We start from the raw sequence: 24,418 nt of genomic DNA on the forward strand, positions 1-24,418 counted from the left end.
CGCCATTGTTTTCCTCTCTCGATAAGAACAAGGCATGGGACACAATTAAACCTTCCGTGTCCGCCAGCACGGAGGCGCGACTCGAGCGCACCAGGACACGCCAGCAGGCCAGGGGACAGAGGGCAGGCAGGAAGAAAAGCATTCCAGGTAAGACAGGAGGGATTCTGAAAGTTAAAGGGAACAACAGAAAAACCCCAGGTTCAGGCTCTTTAGGGCAAATGCCTGAGCCCTAGTGCGCACTGGGTGTTGCTGTCTACACAACCCCCGCGGGAACACCCAGGGGCTGGACAGGTTCTTCCTGTTCTCTGGGTCCTGAATGCAAGGCGGTGCTTCTTCCAGCTGGGAAGTACGACCCTTTGAATTCCAAGAGTCTTCCCGACCAGCGTCTATTGGGAAGTCTGAAAAACACCTTCAGGGAGGCACATACCTCCCTCCTTCCCGTCTCCCTTCCCCCCCCAGCAAGGTCTTCTCCTCCTCCCCCTTTGCCAGGAGACAGAGATAGGACTCAACATTGAAAAACACATAACCACTGTCTCAAATGACTTAGATTTAATCATCGGAAGCAAACTAAATTAAATGGAAAGCTTACAATAGAGAATTACACGTCAGCGCCTTTTGCAAACTGAGCTGGGACAGAAAAGGGGCCGGGCTGCCCCTCAACCCGATCCCTGCCAAGCAAAGACATCCACAGTGTCCCTGGCAGTCTGGCTCAGGGAAGAGGGAGCCTCTGCCGGCTCTGTGCGTTGAGGTCGCGGCGCCCGCCACTCACTCCTGGCCGGCATCGGGAGCCCCACCTTGCCGGCTCTGGTCATCCCCCTTCTTTTTGTGGCCCGAGACGATGTCATCGATCCGCAGCAGGAGAACTGCCGTCTAGGGAAAAACCACAGCCCCAAAGAGGTCAGCAGAGAACGGAAGAGCGCTTGTTTTCTTTAAAACCCAACACCTAGCTCCTCCCACATAGTTAGCATTTTATCTGCCATCTACCTTCACCGAGCCTGGCACGGAAAACGTAGCTCTCCCTCAGCAAGGGCCGCATCTTGTGGGGTCACCTTGCTTTCTGCATGAGCTAAAGATGAGTACAGAAAAGGATACCCCGCGAGACCTTCGGGGAACACTCTGTCTTCTAAGCCCATCCTTCAAGATTGAGCCCAACGCGCTGGTTTCCAGGGACATGCCCGCCCGCGGCCCAGCGGCACTCAAGGCGCCTCACCTCCACTGCCGTCTTGTACGTCTGCAGCTTCACGGCCAACGGCTCCCAGATGCCCAGTTCCTTCATGTCCACCAAGGTGCCTGTCTCACCATTTACACCCCACGTCTCACAGTTCTCCTGGGTGTGCTTGGCCTGGAGTCGGAAGAAGCATCAACGGCTCAAGGGAAAGCACCAGAAACAAGTGGGCAGGAACGTCAGGTAATAAGGCAAAAACAGTGACATGAGACAAGGTGATGACAATGACTGCAAACACGTCGAGTGTTCAGAGAGAGAGAGAGAGGACACCGGAAGGCACAAGCTGTCAGGAGAGCCAGACGCACAGATGTGAACCAAGCAGCTCTCCCCACCCCGTCAGGAGCAAAGCGTGGGAAGGAACTCACCCGAAGGGAGGTAAGCAGACGAATGGTGCTGGCCCCACAGTTCTGGATAAGGGTACGAGGGATGACTTCTAAGGCCTGGGCAACAGCCCTGTATGGCCACTGTTCCACACCAGTCATGGCCTTGGATTTTTCTGTCAAGGCGTGGGCCACGGCCATCTCCGAGGCCCCACCCCCCGGAACCAGCTGGGGGTCCAGGAGGACGTTGCGGCAGACTTGCATGGCATCCTGGAGGTTGCGTTCCACTTCCTTGGGAAAGCAAACGGATGACATGAAGCCCAAGGCTGGTGACTCAGGAACACATGAGAGGCACTCGAGGGCTCCCTAACTGCCACGTCTGGTAAACCATCAAGGAGGGCAGCTGGAAAGGTCCCTAGAACCCTGCGGGGCAGAGAGACGCCCTGCGCTTCGCAGAAGCACAGGGACGACAGGTGCACGAGAGGGTGGGGAGTGAAGTCAGGTGACACAGAGCAGTCCCCCGCTCCGTCCCGTCCCAACGGTGCTGCGGGGGCCGGGCGCTGCAGGCACTGGTTGTGCACCTTTGGGTAAGTTACCTAACCCGGGACAAAAGTGGTATTTGTAAGATCAGCTTAAGAAATAAGGAAGCAGTGGTTACTGGGGAAATGGTGAGTCACTGCTGAAGGGGTATGCCTGGCAAAATGATAAGGTTCTGAAGATCTATGGCCCGAGAATGTAAATGTGTACAGAACTGTACACTCAAAAATGGTTCAGATGGTAACTTTTATGTTTTTTCTGTAATTAGGAATTTTTTAAAAAATTACATACATATGTAATCTCTATACCTAAGGTGGAGCTCGAACTCATGACCTCTAGATCAAGCTGCGTGTTTACCCAGGGAGCCAACCAGGTACCCCTAAAAAATTGTTTTTCAGGGCACCTGGGTGGCTCAGTTGGTTGAATGTCTGCCTTCGGCTCAGGTCATGATCCCAGGGTCCCGGGATCGAGCCCCGCATCAGGCTCTCTGCTCAGCGGGGAGCCTGCTTCTCCCTCTCCCTCTGCCTGCTGCTCCCCCTCCTTGTGTTCTTTGTGTCAAATAAAATCTTTTTTTTTTTTTTTAAGAGATTTTATTTGAGAGAGAGACACAGTGAGAGAGGGAACACAAGCAGGGGGAGCCGGAGAGAGAGAAGCAGGCTTCTCCCCGAGCAGGGAGCCCAATGTGGGGTTTGACCGCAAGACCCTGGATCGTGACCCAAGCTGAAGGCAGACATACAACGACTAAGCCCACTCAGGCGCCCCAAATAAGATCTTTAAAAAAATTTTTCACTAAAAAAAAAAGGTATTTGTGGCCACATATCAAAAATTAAATTGGCTATGAATGGGCAACAGAAGGATTTTAGGTCTTGGGGGGCTCTCTCAAGAAACGGAACGACCCAGTGCAGGCGCGCACACCCCCGAGGCAGACTCACGGAGAGCAGCTCCTTGCTGGCCCCTCGCAGGAGAATGGTACAGGCCTTGGGGTCCTTGCAGTCAGTGATGAATGTGAAGTACTCGTCTCCAATTTTCTTGATTTCCAACACGCCTGCTCCTGTCCCAACATCTTCTTCTCTCAGCTCTTCCGGCCGGCTGACTATCCGGGCCCCACAGGCTCTGTTGATTAGATTGGGGGGCATGTGACTTCGGGTGCTTTTACTCATCTTCCCGGCCCCTAAGGTCAGTGGCTGGGGGTAAGGCCCAAAGTGGATTGCTGGAAACACTGCTACGTAACGCGGGAGCTCCTGGCTGCCCAGCGATAAGATTCTCAAACACATGTAGGTGACGTGTCCTTGCACTGACAGGGCTTATAAACTGCAAATACACCCAGAACAACGAGACAACCAGGTGCGGTTTAATCCGAGGATATTCTGTGGCTCCTCAGTACCGGACAAGTGCGTTCTCGGACGCATCTAGTGTGTGTGCCACGTTACGGTCCTTTCCAGATGCGATGCATCCCACACGGCCTGATGAGAACTCCAGGCCAGTAACGGAGCTGCACTCAAGACAGCGCCCAGTCAAGAAGGGAGGAAAGTGAGTCCGTGAGTGTACGTCTGACTCCGCTCCACTGAGCACAGAACTCACCTGCCCGTTTCCCCCCACTCACGTGCCCACGGTCAGCCCTCTATACCCGGGTGCACTCAGAGCCATTTCAGAGCTGGCGGAAGTGTAAAACTTGACTTGGATCTGGTACTTGACATTGGGGTAGACTTAGCTTTTTAACATAAAAATTAGTATCAGAAACGAATGGTACGTGAACACAGAATCTACAAACAGCGAGTCAGTCGTAAGCTGCATGAACAGCAGCTGAAGATCCAGTCAGGGAATCCGACGGCCGTGCTCTAGGCCGAGCTACTGCAGACAGGCTGTGACAGACCCTGAGACAGGGACCACAGACGTCTAAGCCTGAGCCGGTCACTGCTGGCCAGCAGCAAGCAGCTGCTGGTCCGGAGCCTTTCTGGAGACAGCACACAGCTAAACCCAGGTTATGCCCATCTATGCCCGATCTGGCTGACTGTGTCCTACATTAAACCTTTTCAGGTTAACAGGAACCACATTATAAAGCTCCAAAAGGGAAACACATGGGAAGGAGGAATCTCATCTTTACGTGGCCAACTCACCTAGCGATGCGGTTGTTGTCTGTCTTCCGGACTCTGCGGATGGCTGTGATGTTGGCCCGCATGAGGTAGTGCTGAGCTAAATCTGTAAACCCAAGAGCAGAGATGTCAGACTGGAAGCCGGAATCCTGGGTTCGGAACCGGTGTCATCCCCAACGTACCCCACACCATCGCTATTACCTGCGGTCCATGCCAACGGGGCGGGGGCGGGCAGCCACCCTCTTCTACTCACCAGGAGGGAAAGCAAATGGAGTCCTACCTGAGATGCCCTTCTCTGTGATGACCACATCGGGCTTCAGATGGATAATGTCCTCACAAAGCTGCTGGATGTACTCCTCCTCCATCTGGAGGATCCGCGTGAAGTCCTCCTCTCTCGTGATCTCGATGTCAGTCTGTGCGGTGGGGAAAGCCGAGGATTTACAGGTTGGCAAGAGGCCTGCCAGCCAGGAGCCCAGTGCTCGGAAGCCAGTTCAGCTCTAGCACTGGAGCTGAATGCCTTCATTTTTTTTCTTCTTTTTAGTTAACACATAATGTACTATTGGTTTCAGGAGTACAGTTCTGTGTGAACACCTTCGTTTAATTACACATTAAGTAGAAGTCAAAGGCAAAGGCAATCAGGGGCGTTTGTGGCCTGAGGTCCCGGACCCTCAGTGCAATGTTCCCTCCGGCCCGTCAGTGTGCATAGTATCTGGGTCTTAATTCTTCCCACCAACAAAATACACCTTCCTCCCAATGCCTGTGTTAATGACCCTCAGTTACTTTATTCTAACCACACATAGTAAAAGCCTGGTGAACCTCCTCCCTCTGAAAATTCCTTGGCGTTCCCAAGACGAATTACCCCCGACCCTATGTTCTACTCGTGTTAAGAGAGGCGGCATGGCAGTATGGAAACAAAGCCAACAGAGCTGCGTTCAGACCCTGACCTGGTCAGGACGGTTGTGTTCCTCATTAATCTACCTTCTCTGAGCTTTGGATCCCTCATCTGTGAACTGAAATCAGTACGAACACTGGGAAAGAATTCCCGTGGGAAGCAGAAACTATACACGCAGGTTGCGGACGCAGCAGGCAGGGTAACAAACATGCCTTTACTTCCGTGTCCCTATTTGCAGTCACGGTCCTACACCCGCTGCGAGGAAGCGGGCCAGGAGCCTCACCTGGCTTTCTCCCTTCTTGTACTCCAGAGAGGAATCCAGCAGCACGATGCGTGGGTTCTTGATGTAGCGCCGCATTCGGGGATGGGTCACATCTTTGTTAATCATGACTCCCCGCAGGACACACGAGTCTTCGATGATGCCCCCCGGTATCTGAGCAAAAGACCCACTTTTCATCCACAACCAAGAGCAGCCAGTTCTCAACTCCCTTCCCAGACACTCGGCTTTCCCGAATGAGCACTACTGAAGGTTTCTGACATAGCTTTTTTCCCCCGAACGTCAAAAAGATAGTTGTAATCACACTTCTCCCTCCAGGAGGCACACCCATCACGGGACCAGGACCCGGATCTGAAGGTCAGCCGAGACCCTAAGAAATTCAGTGACTCAAAAAGATTCTCTCCTACTTCCTGGAAGATTCCCACGGATGTTTTAGGCTTGGGGCTCCACCTACAGGCCCATGGCTATTAATGCTACTTTTGGTCCTTCAAGGAGCGGAGCTGGGGAGCGCTTTCTGGGGCCTGGGTCACAGCCTCACCAAGAGGCCCAGACACCGAGACACCGAGAAGCCCTTCTCCAGTCCCCATAAGCCTTGTGGAGGAACAGCACCAAAAGCAGAACTATTTTGGGAACACCTCCTGGGTACCTTCTTTTCAAGCTGCAGTTTTCTGGGCAGCAAATGTTCTAACTATAAAAACACGACACTCGGTCCTCCCAAGTGAGCCGACTCACGCTCGGAAGCAGTTCGTCCTGCAAGCGCGCGCGGCGGACGAGCTCACCTTCTCCACCCGGGCGTATTTCTTAATGTCGATCTCCTTGCGACCGTTCTCCTCAAACTGCACCGTCCGGACGGCATCAAGGGCAATGCTGCAGGCCAGCGAGGCCCACCGGCTGATGGCTTTGGTGGTGATAGAGCTGTTGATGATGTTCAGCATCACGTCTCGGTTACTGGTGTCCACAGGGGTACTGGAGGAAGAGGCAGGCAGTGTGCTCAGCGGACAGCTTGGACGGTCGAGGAGGTCCCTCATCTACAGCCTGGGGACCAGGGGGGGCCAACAGGCAGAACTGTCCCTCCCCCTGCCTTTTGACAAGATTGCAACTAACCTGTCCCTGGAAGCGATCTCAAATCTGAGCAGTCTCTCCTCATGCCTGATGACCCTCCAGACTTAACAGTTTACAGAAAAATGATCTGTTCTTTACCTTCTGCTTTAACCAAATAAACTCAACTTTTATAACTTGGGTCAAAACACATTTTACCTCTGACACCTTATCCCACCGCTAGTAAATGCCGAGAGCTCGTCCTGGTAATCCCCCTCGGCCTGCACTATCCTCAAGCAGCTGATTCCGCGGTGAACCACACGGCGCGTTTGTGTTCAGTCTTTCCTAACAGCAGCATACACTTGTATGTGGTAAGACTATCTGCAGCCATAAAACTGAAGTTCTACAAGACCTTGGATACCATCTAAGCCAGATTTTCATGTAACAGTGTTAAGGCATATGATATGCTATCATTATATAGTTGTTGAATTATGGATTTTTCTTTTAAATATTTTATTTATTTGACAGAGAGATCACAAGCAGGCAGAGAGGCAGGCAGAGAGAGAGGGAGAAGCAGGCTCCCCGCCGAGCAGAGAGCCCGATGCAGGGCTTGATCCCAGGACCCTGAGATTATGACCTGAGCCGAAGGCAGAGGCTTAACCCACTGAGCCACCCAGGAGTCCCTGGATTTTATTTTTTTTAAATACTTATTTGAGACAGAGAGCATGAGCTGGGGGAGGGGCAAAGGGAGAGGCAGACTCTCTGCTGAGGAAGGAACCCGATGTAGGACTTGATCCCAGGACCCTGGGATCATAACCTGAGCCGAAGGAAGATGCTCTGCTGACTGAGCCCCCCAGGCGCCCCAAGAATTATGGATTTTAGAGAAGAAACAACAGCTCTACAAGTATCACCTAAGATATTCAGACAATTATTGTTTGATAAGAACTATCGATTCAGCTCCACAAACGCAATAAATCCTTTGGTTATCTCTACATTCTTACAGCTTACTTCATAACAATACTTTCAGGCAAACACCACATTCCCTAAAAGTGCTAGAAAGACTTTAACATACACTGTTTCTTAGCAGGCACTACAATACACAGCTCGCCAAGTTACTTGAGGCTTATGTACCAAACACCCAACCACGTCAGAGTAGATCATTATAGGTTTTACACAGAATTTTTAAACCAAAGACATTCTGCATCATGTCACGACCTAACATCCTCTGATTTTAGAAGTCCTGCCTTTCCACACTCCTATCGTTACCCTCTTAGTACACAGCAGACGAACAGCAAGTTCTTCGATTCCGAGATGGGACCCGAACAGAATTTTCAGTCCCACTCCTTCTGACTTTAATGCAAAACTGCCGGCTACCACCCTCCCTAGCATTTTACTAGAGAATTAACTGCGTGAGTCATAATCATACGTGACGGTAGGACACTTTAGTATTAAATCCTGAATAATTAGTTCCCCCCACTGGCATCTACGCTTTGAGAACGTAGGTCTATTTTGCTGTGCATTTTCCAGGGCAGCCCCTAACAGCGGAACAAGCAAACCGCATGTAACCCGAGACATTCAGAAGAACTGAACCCAACTCCCTTTGTCCGCTTTGTGCCCTGTGTCATTGTCCTTTGTCCTTCTGCTCTCCTCCTCGCTCTCCCTCGCACACAGGATGGTGTAAAGCCCCGGTGATGCGCCTAGCCTTCCTGCACCACCGCAGAACACCTCCGTCTTCCAGGTCCCCACGGCGGACGGTAGGTCTCTGATCTCAATACCTGATCTTCTTAAGGGTGCTGATCATGTCGTCCAGAGCCTTGCGGTACGCACTGATCACCACCGTCGGGTGCATCTGCTGCTCCAGGAAGTGCTCGGCCACAGACAGCATCTCCCCCGCTGAAAAGAGACACACAAGCCATCGTGGTGTTTTTTTTTTAAGTACTGAGATTTCAAGGCAACTTCATGAGACTTCTAAAAATACCTTATCGTTTTCCCTAAAATAGATGGTCCCAAAACCTATGCCAATGGTCTGTTATTAAAATTTTTTTTGTAATCCAAATTTTACACTTTATACAAGGCAATCCATAAAGAAAATACCCTCACTAGACATGCATAAATGATCAAAGATTGAACACACAGTTTATTCACTTGATCTTTCAAGATCAGCGTTTGTGACCAGTTTTCTAAGCAAAAGGAGACATTTTTCCCCCCAAAGACTCTAGAAGGAAAAACGTATAAAGGAAAACGGACTTGTTTATGATTATCTCAACACCTAGGAGGCAGAGAAACTGTTTGTACTAAAAACAAAAATACACATAAAAACCTTATACCTGGAAGCATAACCACAAAAATTTACAAAATTTACTCTCTGAGAGATTATTTGTGAAACATCCCCTTACTAAAAAAAATTTGTCTTTACTTTCTAATACACACAAATACGTATACAGATACATACATACACACAAGCCTCTTTCTTTTTTTTTTAAGATTTTACTTATTTATTTGACAGAGATCTCAAGTGGGCAGAGAGGCAGGCAGAAAGAGAGGAGGAAGCAGGCTCCCTGAAGAGCAGTGAGCCCGATGCGGGGCTCGATCCCAGGACCCTGGGATCATGACCTGAGCCGAAGGCAGAGGCTTTAACCCACTGAGCCACCCAGGCGCCCCACAAGCCTGTTTCTTAATAAAAAAGTTTGGAGAGACAAATGTACTTTTTATAATAATTTAAAAAAAAAAGTCTTTTGTACAAATTGCTTGTACTACCTGCCCACTAACACTGATTGTTAAAATGTACACAAATGAAAAAAAAATGTACACAAATGTGTCAAGGTTCACAAGTGTACTCTCTGAGGGGCATCTGGGAAGCTCAGTCCTTAAGCGTCTGCCTGCGGCTCAGGTCATGATCCCAGGGTCCTGGGATCGAGCCCTGTATCCCGCTCCCTGCTCATCGGGAAGCGGCTTCTCCCTCTCCCACTCCCCCTGCTTGTGTTCTGTTCCCTCTCTCACTGTGTCTCTGCCAAATAAATAAATAAAATCTTAAAAACAAAAACAAAAACAAATGTACTTTGGCATGTGCTCAAATGTTTGAATTTAATACCTTACACCAATTCCTAAGTGACCAAAATACCCGTTAAAATAATCAAGCAATTATTTTTTAAAGACTTTATTCAGTTTGAGAGAGCGCACACACGCATGTGCACATGTAGCAGAAGGGGCAGAAGGGGAGGAGGGGACAAGCGGACTCCGCACTGAGAGTGGAGCCTAATGCGGGGCTCGATCCCACGACCCTGAGATCATGATCTGAGCCATAACCAGAAGTCAGACACTTAACTGACTGAGCCACCCAGGTGCCTCCAGAAATACTCAAGCATTTTAAAAGATGCTGGAATAAGTTCACTTAGAAAAGGGTATGGCCTGTTAGAGAACAGTCAGGATAGCTTCGAAGAAAAATGACTCTAGAAACGGCAGGGTTTTATCAGAGCTACCTAGACTCGTGGATACTTAACCCCCTAATCTCTCCGGGAGATTTAACTAGGTCATTAGCCAGGAAATTCTGCCTGGTGACTACTGCTCATCTGCAGCCACACAACGGTGAGGAAGCAGATGCAGTCGGCCTCCCTCTTGCATCCTCCGAATTTTCCTTCCAAGCACAGAACTAGCCACACCTAATTTTCACTCCTCAAAAAGAACCGGGTCTGAACAAGTGCTTAGTGGGCACCTGGGTGGCTCTCCCGGTTAAGCGTCCGACCCTGGGTTTCCACTGGGGTCATCTCAGGGCCAGAGGATGGAGCCCTGGATCTGGCTCCAATCAGCAGGGGGTCTGCCGGAGCTCCTCTCTCTCCCTCTGCTCCCCCCAACCCCAACTCACGCTCCCTCAAAAAATAACCAAGGGCTTAGTTGGTGGTGACGGCACTACATCTCCACCCAACTCTGTACTTCCTAAAAATAACCGAAAACATCACTTTAAAAGTTCATACAATTATTCTGTTATATGCACCCTACTTCTAGGCATGTGGGCCAACATTATAAACTGACATCTGTTACAAGAGTTCTCATTTCCTTAAAATGAAACAAGATGGGATTAGGAGGGAGACAAACCATAAGAGACTCTTCATCTCAAAAAACAAACTGAGGGTTGCAGGGGAGCAGGGGGGCAGGGGGAGGGATAGGGTGATGGACATTGGAGAAGGTATGTGCTGTGGTGACTGCTGTGAAGTGTGTAAGCCTGACGATTCACAGACCTGTACCCCTGGGACTAATAATACATTATATGTTAATTAAAAAAAAAAAAAAAGAGTTCCCATTTCCTCAACAATGTATTACTGAAATCAGATTTTAAAAAATAAATGCCTTGATTATAAGCATTTCTCCATCGACTTAAAACACACAGAGAAATAAAGGCAACGTCACATTTTCAGATCCTTTATGATCCTACAGAAAACGGAAAGACCAATTATTAAAACATGTATGGTCAAGACTCACTGTCAACATTCGTCAACCTCACAACTGGCTAAAATGTTATTTGTAGGGGCGCCTAGATGGCTCAGTTGCTAAGCATCTGCCTTTGGCTCAGGTCATGATCCCAGGGTCCTGGGATCAAGCCCTGCATCGGGCTCCCTGCTCAGTGGGAAGCCTGCTTCTCCCTCTCCCACTCCCCCTGCTTGTGTTCCCTCTCTCACTGTCTCTGTCAAATAAACAAATACAATATTTAAAATAAATCAATAAGATAAAATGTTATTTTTGAGGCCCAAATCGGGGCATTTTCACGGTTCCTCACACACACGTGCTGAGATGAACACTTGAGTCACGTGATGCGATGCCCTGCCCCACCCAGGCGCCCCGGGCTCCCTGTTTAGTGGGAACTCTGCTTCTTCTCTATCCTTCCCCCCACTCGTGATCCCTTGCTCTCTCAAATAAATAAAACCTTTAAAAAATAAATAAAAATTTATTTATTTGAGAAAAAGAGGCGTGTACATGCCCCTGTGCAAGTGGGCGGAGGGGAAAGGGGAGGAGAGAGAAACTCTCAAGCAGACTCTGCTCGGCACGGAGCTTGACGCCAGGTTTGACCTCAGGACCCATGAGATCATGATCTGAGCTGAAACCAAGAGTCTGACACTTAAGTGACTGAGCCACACAGGAGCATCCACAGGGTGTCTTAAAAAAAAAAAAAAACCGAGGGGGCGCCTGGGTGGCTCAGTGGGTTAAGCCTCTGCCTCCGGCTCAGGTCATGATCTCAGGGTCCTGGGATCAAGCCCCGCACTGGGCCCTCCGCTCGGCAGGGAGCCTGCAATGCAACCCCCCCTCCCCGCCTCTCTGCCCGCTTGTGATCTCTTTCTCTCTGCAAAATAAGTAAATAAAATCTTAAAAAAAAAAAAACAAAAAAAAAAAACCAGAGACAAAACAAAAAACAAACCGTGGGGCGCCTGGCTAGCTCACTTGGAAAAGCGTCAACTTTTGATCTTACGGTTTTGAGTTCAAGCCCCATGCTGGGAGTAATTATTTATTTGGTTGGTTGTTTATTCTATTTATAATTCTATTTATCTGTCAGAGAGAGAGAGCACTGGCTCACACGGGAGCACAAGCAGGGGGAGCGGCAGGCAGAGGGAGAAGCAGGCTCCCCTTTGAGCAAGGAGCCTAATGCAGGACTTGATCCCAAGACCCTGAGATCATGATCCTAGACAAAAGCAAACACTTAACCAACTGAGCCACCCTAGTGAACTGGGAGATTACTTTAAAAAATAAGTAGGGGAGGCTGGGTGGCTCAGTCAGTTAACCATCTGCTTTTGGCTCAGGTCCTAATCCCAAGGTTCTGGGACTGTGGCCCTTATCAGGCTTCCTGCTCAGCGGGGAGCCTGTTCTACCTCTCCTCCCTGCTTGTGCTCGATCACTCTCTCTCTCCCAAATAAATAAAACCTTTCTAAAAAATTAAAAAGAAATAAAAATAAATAAAACAAAACAAAAAACCCCTCACATTAAGTAAGGTATAAGGGCACCTGATTCTTGGTTTCAGCTGTCATTATCTCACGGTCGTGGGATCGAGCACCCTATCAGGCTCCAAGCTTTCGTCTCTGCAGGAACTCTGCTTGGGTTTCTCTCCCTCTGCCCTCACCCTCTCCCCTGCTCCCCCCACCCAAACGAATAAATTAAGATATATATTTATTAAAAAGTGTATGTGAAGAGGCTCATAGGAGCCTGACATGCGTCTACTCCAGGAGAGACGATTTAGCGTTTGCTAATTCAGCGTCTGTGGTGACTTTCTAGAATGCAACTTACCGTGAATGACAAGAACCCACTGTATTTTGTTCAACCAGGTTTTTAGTTCATCCTACACTATGATAAATGTTTTATGCTCACTTGGAGAAAACACACAAAAAATTACCAACTAATTATTTAAATATTTGTAATTAGCAATAATTTCCTTCTCAAAATAGGACACAGATGTTATTTCTGATAAAAATCTTCATGTTTTGGGGCACCTGGGTGGCTCAGTGGGTTAAGCCGCTGCCTTTGGCTCGGGTCGTGATTTCAGGGTCCTGGGATCGAATCCCACATGGGGCTCTCTGCTCAGCAGGGAGCCTGCTTCCCCCCTCTCTCTGCCTGCCTCTCTGGTTACTTGTGATCTCTGTCAAATAAATAAATAAAATCTTAAAAAAAAAAAAAAACTTCATGTTTTGATCACATGGGTGGCTCAGTAGATAAAGCGCCTACCTTCAGCTCAGGTCATGGGGATCAAGTCCTACATGGGCCCCTTCTCCCTGTACCCCTCCCCACTGCTTGTGATCTCTTTCTGTCTCTCTCTCAGATAAACATATGTATCTTTAAAGATTTTATTTATTTACTTGACAGAGAGAGAGGATGAGAGAGCGCACACACGCAGAAGCAAGAGTGAAGTGAAAAGCAGGCTTCCCGCTGAGCAGGGAGCCCGATGTCGGGTTGGATCCCTGGACCCCAAGATCATGACCTGAGCCAAAGGCAGATATTTAATGACTGAGCTACCCAGGCAGGTGCTCCAAATAAATAAAATCTTAAATAAAAAAAAAAAAAAAAGGAAAAAAAAAAACCTCATGTTTCAATTGAGCTTCCCTTATCAGCACTGCTGTCATCCTCTTACCGAGAATAATTACTGATGTGGTCCCATCTCCAACCTCTTCATCCTGCGTCCGGCTAATTTCAATCATGGATTTGGCTGCTGGATGCTGGACTTGAATCTGAGAAGGAAAACACAGATTGCCACGGAATCAGCACTACTCAAAGACCTTGGAACACACTCTACTTGGTCCTGACTCTTGAGCTGTTATATTCTCTCCCTTATCCAGTACCGTTTTACTACAGCTTAAATGATTTTAAGGGGTCTCCAAAATATCTAAGTGAATCCTCTCTCCAAGTCCCCCTCTTTTTAGGGAAAAATGTGTCCCAACTCAACTACTCAAGTTTCTCAAAGACAGAATAGCCTCTTTCGTAGCTTACTTCCTGGGAGCCCCACTGTTACGGCTGAACTGTGTTTCCCAAAAGGACGGCTGAAGTCCTACCCTCTGGAAACTGTGAGTGGGAACGTTACTGAAACACGGTCTTGGCAGATGTAATCAAGATCTACAAATTAGATCTTGCATGATATTATGACAGACCCTATATCCAACCATTGTTGTCCTTATAATAGAGCCACAACAGGAGAATGACCTATAACAACTGAGAAGGAGACAAGGTATGCCTGGGTGGCTCAGTGGGTTAAGTGTCTGCCTTCGGCTCAGGTCATGATCTCAGGGTCCTGGGATCGAGCCCCACATCGGGCTCTCTGCTCAGCAGGGAGCCTGCTTCTCCCTCTCCCTCTGCCCCTCCACCTGTTTGTGCCTGCTGTCAAATAAATAAAAATCTTAAAAAAAAAAAAAAAAAAAGGGAGACTGAATCCACAGGCCAAGGCATGTCACAGACCGTGGTCAACCATCAGATGTTAGTAGCACCAAAGACAGATTCTTTTCTCAAGCTTTCGGAAGGAGGAGGGCCCTGCTGACACCTTGATTTTGCACTTCTAGCCTCCACTCTATGAGAACATAAATTTCTGTTTAAAGCCACAGCAGTCCTAAGAAACTAACCATCATGTATATACAATTCTACGGATCCTTTATAAAACTGTTAGAAAGCAAAACGTTCCAATTTTAGTATATGTGCTGCCGAAGCGAACACTGGAACGCGAAACAAAAAGTCACACCTCTCGAAGAATGGCGTTGCCGTCGTTGGTCATCACAATGCCTCCCATTGGGTCCAAAAGCATCTAGGACAAAAGGAAGTCATACCTAAGTTACACCTGTTCCAGGTAACAGACAAGAGAAACCTGAAGTCAGAAAGTTCGGGAAGGGAAAGGCCTACCTTCATCATGGACTTGGGTCCCAAGCATGTGCGGATGATATCTGCGATGGTCTATCAAAAAGAGAATGACAGACACGTACCACCGGTTAGAAGGCACGTTGGGTACAGGACGTCACACGCCCAGGGGCTGCTGTTTCTCCCCCGGGAGCGGTTTCAGGGTGGATCCAGAAAGAATTTTTCGCAGAAGGGGACGTGGCCTCTGGAGCTTCAGGCTCCCATGACTCAGGGAACTGCGGGTCCACGCGTTAGCATTTCTTCCCACGACAGGGGCCTCCACGCTGCGCTAAATCAGCTCCGGGGCGGTTTCATTCTTTCATCCGGAAGCATGTGCTGAGCACCCCGCCAGGACCTACAGTGGGCACTAGGAATGCTAACGGGAAGATAGTCCTTCCCCTCAAGTTCATGGGGAATGGCAGGTGGACACAAGCAGGTTACAAAACAATATACATTAACAGAATTATGCCCCGATGTTAGGCCTAACTCATTGTGGGATGGAATCCTTCTACCTACCACCATAAGAGAAATGGCCTGAAAAGACATTTTCTTCTGCCTAATTGCAAATGAATACAAAAGTACCAGGGAAGGCGGCAGGAGGCAAACTAATCAACTTTAAACTACTTAAAAGGCACACTACCTTAGCGGCATTGATGTTTCCAGATTGAACTTTTCTTCCAGATTCACGCTTTGTGTTCTGGCCTAAAACAGATAAAATAAAATGCAACAGACCAAGATTCACCCACTGTACAGAAACTCCCATTCCCTGACCTTTGAAAATAAAAACACACACAGGTTTTACAGATGTAACAAAGATCAACCCTCATCGAACCGTACCCTCCAAATACATGTAGGTTATTGTGTCGACATACCTTAAAAAACTGTTAAAAAAGTAAGTATACATACTTGTGGCTACTTCTTTATGTCAACCCCTGGCATACAAACAATCCCTAACCCTTCAACTTTGGAACCCTGGTCATCGCCTTCCCACGAACCAAACATTCACGTATTTACAGCAGATTCATAACCTGAGGTCCACGAATGGGCCCTAGTGGCATGGTGAACTCCTGGAGATTAGGAGAAAATAGAGAGATACTGTGTTCTTGTCTGGGAAGAGACTCTAGAGCTATCAGATTCTCAAAGGACCACTGACCTAAAAAAAGCATCAATCACTGCTTTATGTAAAAAGGGAAGGAGTTTGGGGGTTCCTATCTTCCTACTTGGGCAGAGGGAATCACACTGACAGTCCCAGCGTGATTACTGACGTGCCCCCACGGTGTGCTGTGTAATGAGAATATGCTCTGAGAGGGGCTCGGTGTACAAGATACACTCACTCCACGCTTGGATATGATAGGAATGTCTCAGGGACACCTACCATCAGCCAGAGCTAAGCACATATTCTGACAGGGGGCCTACTCGGTTTTAGCCACTAGTGCCAGGGATAAACGCAGACCTGAAAAAGGCTTCACAAGGCACCACTCACCCCTGGGCCCTCCCAATGGAGACAAGCCAGTGGCTCCAACCAAACCAACATAATGCTGATTTCCCTCCTCTCTCAAATTACACACTCCCTACGAGTTAAATGGGTAGAATTTTCACCCAGTCCCATCAAATCTACAGGCTCAGAACCCTCAGAATTTAGATTCCCGTTTCAGGCCGCGGTAACTAAAATCCTGCATGGACTGTCTGGCAGGCTCATCAGAAGGAACGCGGCTTTGCCCCCGTTGGGTGAATCTTTTTTTTTCTGAGAACAGTTATTTCCTAGGTACAGGGAAAACGGAGAAAATCGCGTTATTGCATTTTGTATACCGAAAATCTTAAGGGAGGGACAAGAGCTTGCACCTGGGGTACAGAAGTTACCCGAAAAATGGGACCAGCCCAAGGGAAGACAATGGAGGTGGCCCTCCTTACACAGGAATTCAGGAAAACTCCGCAGGAAAGATCGCAGCGCAGAGGACGCCGCGGGACCAATTACATCCAGGCCGGACCCCCGCACCGCGTCGCTGGAGGGGACCCCGGGGGGCTGTCACTGAGACTGACCGCGGGTACCACTGGCTGTGCGCAGACCCCCTTTTCGGCAGCTCACCCCCGTCACCTAGCTCCCCCATCCCACGAGGACAGGCTGCTAAGCCCCCAGGAAGGACCGCACGCTCGAGCCAGGCGATCCGGCGGGGCCCCGCGGCTACGGCGCCGAGGCCAGGCCAAGCCACAGCCCACTCCCCAGCCCCGCACCGAAAACCACGCGAGCAGGGGTGCGGCGGCGCGGGGAGCGCGAGTGCCCGCAGCCCGGCGGCTCGGCCAGGGGCAGGGAGACAAGGGACCGGGCTCGGGGCACTCGGGGGAGCGGCAGAGAGGGCTTCCGAGGCCGCACGACGACGGGAAAGCTGCGCGGCCGGACCCCGGCGGGACCGGGCTGGGGCCCCACGGCGAAGTGCGGAAGGAAGGGGCGGAAAGGGGGTCCCTGCCCCGGCTTCCCCCCAACTCACTGAGCACGAGCACCGGACGATGGCCCATCATGGCGGCGCGATGCAGAGCCCGGTACCCAGAGCTGGGGCAACCGGCAGAACCTTCTGGAGAGAGAGAAGCAGAGAGAAGCCCAGAAAACGCTGCCTCCTCAAGGCTCACACCTTAACCCGCTACCCTCCGGGTCGCTGCCAATCACCGCAGCCAGCTCATTGACCGGCACGAAGACCGGCCAATCGGCTTCCTTAGCCCCGCCCTCTACGCCAGAACGGCCGGGCAAGCTAGATGGAGAGCGCGCGGTGATGGCACGGGGAGGGCGCGGGCGCTTGCGCAGTAGGGTGGCCGCTCCCGGCCGCGTGCGGCGCGCAGGTCGGCGCAAGCGCGGAGGCCGGGGCAGTTGGCCGGCGCGCCACCGCGCATGTGTGTCAACTACGAGGGTGGGTGCCGGGCGGGAGGCTTTAGAGTAACAGCGCAGGTGAGGTGCCCGAGCCGGCCGGCGTGTGGGGTGCGCTGGGGCCGCGGGGGGCCCTTTCCAGCCTTAGCTGCGGGAGGAGCAGCGGCGCGGGCCGCCTCGGGAGCTTGGTCTCTGGGGCCGGCTGGGTGGCAGAGCCCTTCTCGGGGCGCGCGGCGGGTCCCCGCGCGCGCCCCTCGCGCTCCTTCCGCAGGCGCTTCCCGCCGACGCCCACGCCCCCGGGGCTCCCGTCCCGGCTCCCCCGCGCCCTCCTCCTGCGCCCCACTCCCGGCCCACCGAGATGGTGGGGAGCCAGGGCCTCGCAGGGCAGGAAGGGGGCTGCTGCTGCGGGACGGAGCCCTGGTGGAACCCCCGCTCGCGGGAGGCTCTTGGCGCAGGTCTGGGCGTAGTTCACGGCTGCTCTGTCCTGAAGGGAGGGCGCAATGCTAACGGGCCTGTTTCCAAACTAGCGCAGGGACCGTGAGAGCGCCGACCACTCCGCGGTCGCGCCCATTTGGCCGTGACACGGACCAGGACCTTCTTGCCCGCGTGCCCTCCCGAGGTGCGCCGGCGAGAGCCTGAACTGTCGCTAGTAGCGATAGCGCGGGTTGTCGGGCGCGTAACGCTGTGATTCTTCCCCAGGCACCACACCTGCTGGTGTCCCGATGGAGCCGCGTGCTGGCCGTCCCAACGGAAAAGGTGTGTCCGAGGCCCTGCACCCGCCCCCCAACACGCACACCAAAGCCAGGCCTCCTTAATTGCTCAGAATTTGGGAAAGTGATTCTAGTTGTATATATATATATTTTTTTTTTTTCCTGTTCTCTCCCTTAAGTGGAACGTATTTGTAGCTGTTCTACGGTTTCCCATTAAATGGAAACGTTGCTGGGGCACCTTGCAGGCTCCGTCAGCAGAGCTTGTGACTCTTGAGCTCAGGGTCATGAGTTTGAGTTCCATTCTGGGCGTAGACCTTCCTTTAAAAATAAATAAATAAATAAATGGGAACATTGCTGTATTCCCAGTGTCTAGAACTGGATCTGTTACATGATGGTTGCTCGACGGCACGTTGAGGGCATACATTATTCTTCCTTTGTTTTCCGTCTTACTGCTTAGAACACGACCTCATGTGCAGGGATTCCAGGAGACCTAGTGTTGAGAAGAGTAAACAGATACTCCGTTTGGGGGGGCGGCAAGTCCCACTCGGTCCCACTCAGTGGACTGGGAGACTCCTGGTGCCGGCTGACTGCAGAGCCAGCCACTTAACTGTGGGTGGAGTAGATGACTCCCACGGGAGAGGCCGGCTGTGTCACAGCTTAGACAGAACAGTCCTAACTCCCTTCACAGTCATCGGGGCTGGTAAAGAGCATGACCATGGAGCCCCCAGGCCCGGACTTAACCCCAGCACTGCCACGTGGCTAGTTGTGGAATCCGAAACAAATTTCCTAACTTAAGTTTTTTTCAGATAAAACGTGGAGAAAACTACCTACTTCTTATGGTCATCGTGAGAAATAGATAATGTCCGTAAAGCACCTGTTCCCTTTATTTTCTATGTTCTGCGTCCCGATGCTGCTTCCCAGCCTCCTTCCCCTTTGTGTTGTCAGAGGTGTGGTTCCTTCACATGCATTGTGTGTCAGTAGTCCTCCTACCTTCACACCTTCCAACCTGGTGGAAAATAAATCCTCCTATACCTAGGAAGGGACTGAATTGTGGAGAAGTGCATTTGTATGGAAGTTAACATTAGATTTTTTCCAATGGTGACAATAATCTCGAGACTCCTAGTTTCAGCTTCTTTCTTCGTACCAACCTGCACGAGCCTTCAAATGACAGATGAGACGTGGGGGAAAGGAGATGGGCCTACAGCAGGGCTTGGAAAATGCACAAACGCAGCCTAAAAAAACCCCAAAGACGAATTTCTTTCACCTTCACCAGGAGTAGTACGGAATAAAACAGATTTGCATTTTCATATGCTTTTTTTTTTTTAAGATTTTATTTTATTTGACAGAGAACAGAAGTAGGCAGAGAAGAAGGCAGACAGAGAGAGGAAGGGAAGCAGGCTCCCTGCTGAGCAGAGAGCCTGATGCTCGGACCCCAGGATCATGACCTGAACCAAAGGCAGAAGCTTTAACCCACTGAGCCACCCAGGCGCCCCAACAGACTTGCATTTTCATAGGCCCAGTGAGTCTCCAAGTAGAGAGGACCTCAGCCTGGTACCTGGCTGTGAGGACTCCCTGCCCCCTGCCGGGGGGCCCCTCCTCTGTTGCACTTGGAGTTAAGGACAAGAACATGACGTCTTCCTTCATTCAACCTACGTGTCACACCTCTGCCCCAGGCTTGTTTCCTCTGAAGACCGCCGTCCTGTATCTTCATCCCCAGATCCCGGCTGAGACAGGATCGCTTCGGGGAACACAGTCCCTGGCCTGGCTGCCTGGATGGGTTCTAGGTTAGGTGCTCTCTCGCACTTCCGGGTGGAATGACGCACGTGCTCAGTCGCTTAGTGGCTGTCTACACCACAGGGCTGTCAGCTCCCTGAGAGTCGCAACCACGTGGGTCTGCTTGCTGTGGCATCGTCAGTGGTGGACGCTCACGGGCATCGAGCTGTCTCCTAGGTGTGTAAGTGAACCGGTGGGTTCCTTCTTTCTGTCCCCCTTGATCTCGGCCTGGCAATGACTCACGGGCTCTCTCGGAGACCCAGCCGCTTTGCCCCTCCATCCGCCGCCTCTGTATGCTTGGCCGCTTCCTTCTCATCTTCAAACTCCCGAGGAAGAGCTCCCCAAGGTCCCATTTTTGCTCTCCTGTTTTTTCACTCTAGAGAGCTGATTTATTTTTGCACCTTCTTTATCCCCTTTTTGGGGCTGGCCTGGCAGTTTGACCTTTCCCCTGAGCTCAGTGCTACCTCTGGCTGTTTTTCTAGGCATTTCTACTTGGACTGTCTCGTCTCCACTCATTCAGTATGTCCAAAATGTGAGTTACGTTAATCTGATGGGAACCCAACTCAGACTCCCTTGGGTAAACAAGGAAATTCAGAGGCTTGTGCAGTTGAGAGGGAGGCTGAGATGGTCACAGAATGGGAAGAAGGCCCTGCAGGAGCGGGGGCCTCGGGACCGCACTGAGGGACATGGTGCCTGCAGCCGTCTGTCCGTCCATCTCTCCGCTGCACTCTTGTCTGTGCTCTCTTGCTTGTGTCTGCTCCTTAAGGCATGCTGGCCAGATTCAGTAGCTTTCCTCTGCCCCAACTTCACATTTTCCCAGCATAGCAGATCAGAAGAAAGCAAGCTGCTTGGACAGCAGAATCCATATGTGCACTCCCACCTGGCCCCTCGTGCTTACGCTTGGATCAGCCACATTGCCGAGGAGGATGAGATACCGTGGTCGGCCTGTGTTGGGTCCCACGCCCTTTCCTCCTGGGGAGCAGGGCCTGGTGTGGTCCCGCCAGAATGGCCTGGAATCTGAGAAGAGTAGTTTTTCCAGAGGCAGTGTTGCTCACTAAACAAAATTAACACATGTCTTCTGTGGGACTCATGACCTGCTCCCTACAAATGCATTTTTCCTTGTAACGTAATTATTTGTGCCAAAGTTTATTTCCCCGTTCAAGAACTTTCACATCCAGCCTCTTTTAATTCCTGTAGATTAATAAGATAGAATTTTTATCACATTTTCTGATCCTAAAAGGCTCAGTGGCTTTCCACCGGGTTCAGGAGAAAGCCTGAAGTCTCAGACTCGCTGTTGTGAAGGGCCCCCGTGGCTCACCTGCTCTCCCGAGCCTCTTTCCTCCCCACTTGAGGTATCTTTTCCGGTAGATACCCTCTCCGGCCTGGGGTCTTCCCTGACTCCCGGACTTGGCCTGAGCTCTTGTTCCTTTCCAAAAGCATCCATTTCTACGTCCAGTCACAGACTTAGGATAACTACAAGATAAAAGGCCTCATTTTCGGGGCACCTGAGTGGCGCAGTCGGCTGAGAATCTGACTTAATTTAGGATCAGCTCGTGATCTCCAGGTCGTGAGATCGAGCCCTGTACCGGGCTCCATGTTCAGTGCAGACAGGCAGAGGGGTGGGGGGAAGCAGGCGCCCTGCTGAGCAAAGAGCCCAATATGTGGCTCGATCCCAGGACCCCAAGACCATGACCTGAGCCGAAGGCAGAGGCCTGACCCACTGAGCTACCCAGGCGCCCCGGTCCGTGAGTGGTTATATCTCACATTTCATCATTGGTGTGCTATTCGTCTCCCAAAGAGTCCCTGGGAAGCCACGAGTTCGAGACCCTGTGATGCACGAGTGTCTAGCACAGGAGTAAGCATGTGGCACACATCCACGAGAACTTGTCAGATGTTAGCTGAGCCCATCCCTGCTTGGCTTCCCTTACTCCCACTGTGCTTTCTTTTGTGTTTGTCTTACGTCACTTCCTTTGGAGCTACTCAGCGCAGGGCCTTGGTACCTGTGTTCATAGACCAAAGGCAGGGATCAAGTTAGAAACGCCATCCCTTGTGAGAAATGACTCTGATTAGTTGCCTCTGATTTTGTTCCAGCCAAAGAGGAAAGTAATGCTGTGCCTCTTTGTCGAGCCAAACCCTCCCCTAGCTTTATTAATCTTCCAGCAAGTTCCCCACCGGCCACTTCCCTGAACATCCAGAAAACCAAGCCGCCCTCAGGTAAGGATGCGGGGGTGGGGGGGGCGGTTCCCCAAGGGACCCAGCGCTGGAGGGGGAGGGCTTGCACGCAGGAAGTGGCCTGAGCTCTTTCCCGGTTGATCTGGTACCAACCCCGGGTCGCTGGCAGTTTGCTGATTATTCAGGTCAACTGATTGCATTTTCTTCCGGATTCTGCCAATTTGTGTTGGTTTCCTTATTCGCATATTTACTGGGCTAGGCGGGACTGGAAGGAAAATTGTGTTACTTGCTAGTAACTTTAGTTAGAAAGCGGCCAGGGAAGAAAACGGTAGGCAGTCGCTCACATTCCCGTGGGGAAATCCGTGGGTGTTTCGGACACCTGCAGGGAGCCTAACCAGGCACTAGATTATATGACAGGTCATGACAACAGTGTTTGCTGACCTCAGAGTTTAGCAAAGGGGCCAAGGCCAATAAATACAGAAGAAATAGGCATATCACTGCCAGAGTTACCCAGGAGCCGGCTGTAGTCGTTGAGAACAGTAGCAAAGTGACGTGAGACAACAGGAGGGACTGCGGGTCCCCGCTGACCCCGCGCTGCACCAGGCTGTGGAAGGATCACAGATCGTCTCACTCAATCATCAATATGTTCTGAATACATAGACACCAGCACGCTTCGAGGTGCTGGGGATAGAACAGTGAATGAATCAGAGCTTCCTGCCTTCCCGGAGTGAGAGGGGTTTAGACAACCATTAAATAAGTGATTGCAGAACAGGCTGTATGATCACAAGTACTATGGGAAAAAATATAGCAAAGGAGAAAGGTAACAAATCCCAGTGACAGTTTTCCAGTTAAAATAGCGTGGCCGGGTAGGTGACAGCCGAGCACAGATGTATGTGGGCTGAGTTGTGCGGGGAAGACCGGAGCCCTCCCCACGGGGGTACAGTCTCTGAGTCTCCCTCCTGCCCCCGGTGCACTCCTCTGCTTTCCCTTCAGGAGTTGACCACAAGCCCACGGAGTGCCTGGGACTCCTGGAGTGCATGTACGCCAATCTCCAGCTCCAGACCCAGCTCGCCCAACAGCAGATGGCTATTTTGGAAAATTTACAAGCATCCATGACACAGCTGGCTCCTGGGAGGGGAAGCAAGAACTCTACCCTCCCAGCCTCATCCCGCAGCCTGTTGTTAAATCACCTGCCCCAGTTCACTAAATGAATCGTGGAACGAAGTTCCCATGTGCATCTTCTCCTTTCTCCCCAGCAAGCCCTCGGTGGAACCCAGTGCGTAGGAATCCTGCACGTGGCTGGTTCACAGTCAGTGCTCGCAGGGTGCCAAGCCCTGGGCGAGCCACTGGGGATATGTGTCTCAGTAGAGACCGTCTTGGGATATTTACCATCTAACAAGGCAGCTAAGATAATTCCTTGCAAAATGCAGCCGTCCTTGGAGGGGGCCTGGAGGGAGGCTGCAGGGGGGCTGCAGGGGAGGGGGGTTTTAGGGAGGGCAGCTGTACCCATCTTGGACTCTGACTGCAGGATGTGGCCTTAGGGGGCCATGTAATGAAGGGTTGGGCGTGGAGGTATAGAGAGATGAAGTAAGGGGGGGTTCATGTCCGTGGAGGGGCTTGGACAAGGACCTCGAGGTAGGAGAGTAAGTCACCAGAAATTAGGAGAAGAAGCTTTCCTCCCCAACAGGCTGTGAGGGAGAATGGAGAGAGCTGAGAACTGACAGGCAGCTTTCCCCGGGCAGTGGGGCTGACGGCAGCCGCGAGAAGCTCTGATTCTCTTGGGGCCACTGAAGAGCCGTTGGAAGCCTTCAGAGAGCAGCAGGGCACGTGTAAGGTCATGGAAACACCACGGGCAGGCATTCTGGAGTGGAAGGACAATGGCACTCGTGAGACCGGAATCAGTTGATAATATAAAATGATGGGAGACTACTGTTGGCTGGATAAAGGGGTTGGAAACGGACAGGTCATCTCCTCAAGACGGAGTGGGGGAATCTGAGCTGTACTGCAGAGAAGGACTGACTACCAGCTTTGAACTTGAAACACCAAGACACGGCACATGGAAATTTCTCTGTGGGGAAGTCAGTTTAGCTTTAATGAGGGGTCAAGTCCAGCCATACATTTCCAGTATTTGAGGAGAGGACACATGAGCTTAGCTCAGCCACATGAGCCACA

General features: G+C 51.0%; 2 protein-coding genes across 2 annotated transcripts; one reads left to right on the forward strand and one right to left on the reverse strand.

The window, feature by feature from the left end:
- Positions 1–534: 534 nt before the first annotated feature.
- Positions 535–17,459, reverse strand: CCT3 (chaperonin containing TCP1 subunit 3). Its single transcript, XM_080824003.1, has 14 exons — positions 17,221–17,459; positions 15,375–15,436; positions 14,741–14,791; positions 14,583–14,645; positions 13,488–13,584; positions 8,158–8,275; positions 6,124–6,310; positions 5,351–5,500; positions 4,456–4,588; positions 4,200–4,281; positions 3,015–3,195; positions 1,591–1,836; positions 1,211–1,342; positions 535–870 (listed from the first exon to the last, which is right to left on the reverse strand). Exons 1-14 carry the CDS (start codon positions 17,249–17,251, stop codon positions 766–768), a joined length of 1,638 nt encoding a protein of 545 aa, XP_080680129.1. The 5' UTR covers positions 17,252–17,459; the 3' UTR covers positions 535–765.
- An 81-nt stretch (positions 17,460–17,540) lies between these two features.
- Positions 17,541–23,551, forward strand: TSACC (TSSK6 activating cochaperone). Its single transcript, XM_080824948.1, has 4 exons — positions 17,541–17,672; positions 18,291–18,347; positions 22,166–22,288; positions 23,240–23,551. Exons 2-4 carry the CDS (start codon positions 18,314–18,316, stop codon positions 23,455–23,457), a joined length of 375 nt encoding a protein of 124 aa, XP_080681074.1. The 5' UTR covers positions 17,541–17,672; positions 18,291–18,313; the 3' UTR covers positions 23,458–23,551.
- The last annotated feature ends 867 nt before the right edge of the window (positions 23,552–24,418 follow it).

The sequence above is a fragment of the Martes martes genome, assembly GCF_963455335.1.
Source record: "Martes martes genome assembly, chromosome: 15".
Classification (NCBI taxonomy): domain Eukaryota; kingdom Metazoa; phylum Chordata; class Mammalia; order Carnivora; family Mustelidae; genus Martes; species Martes martes.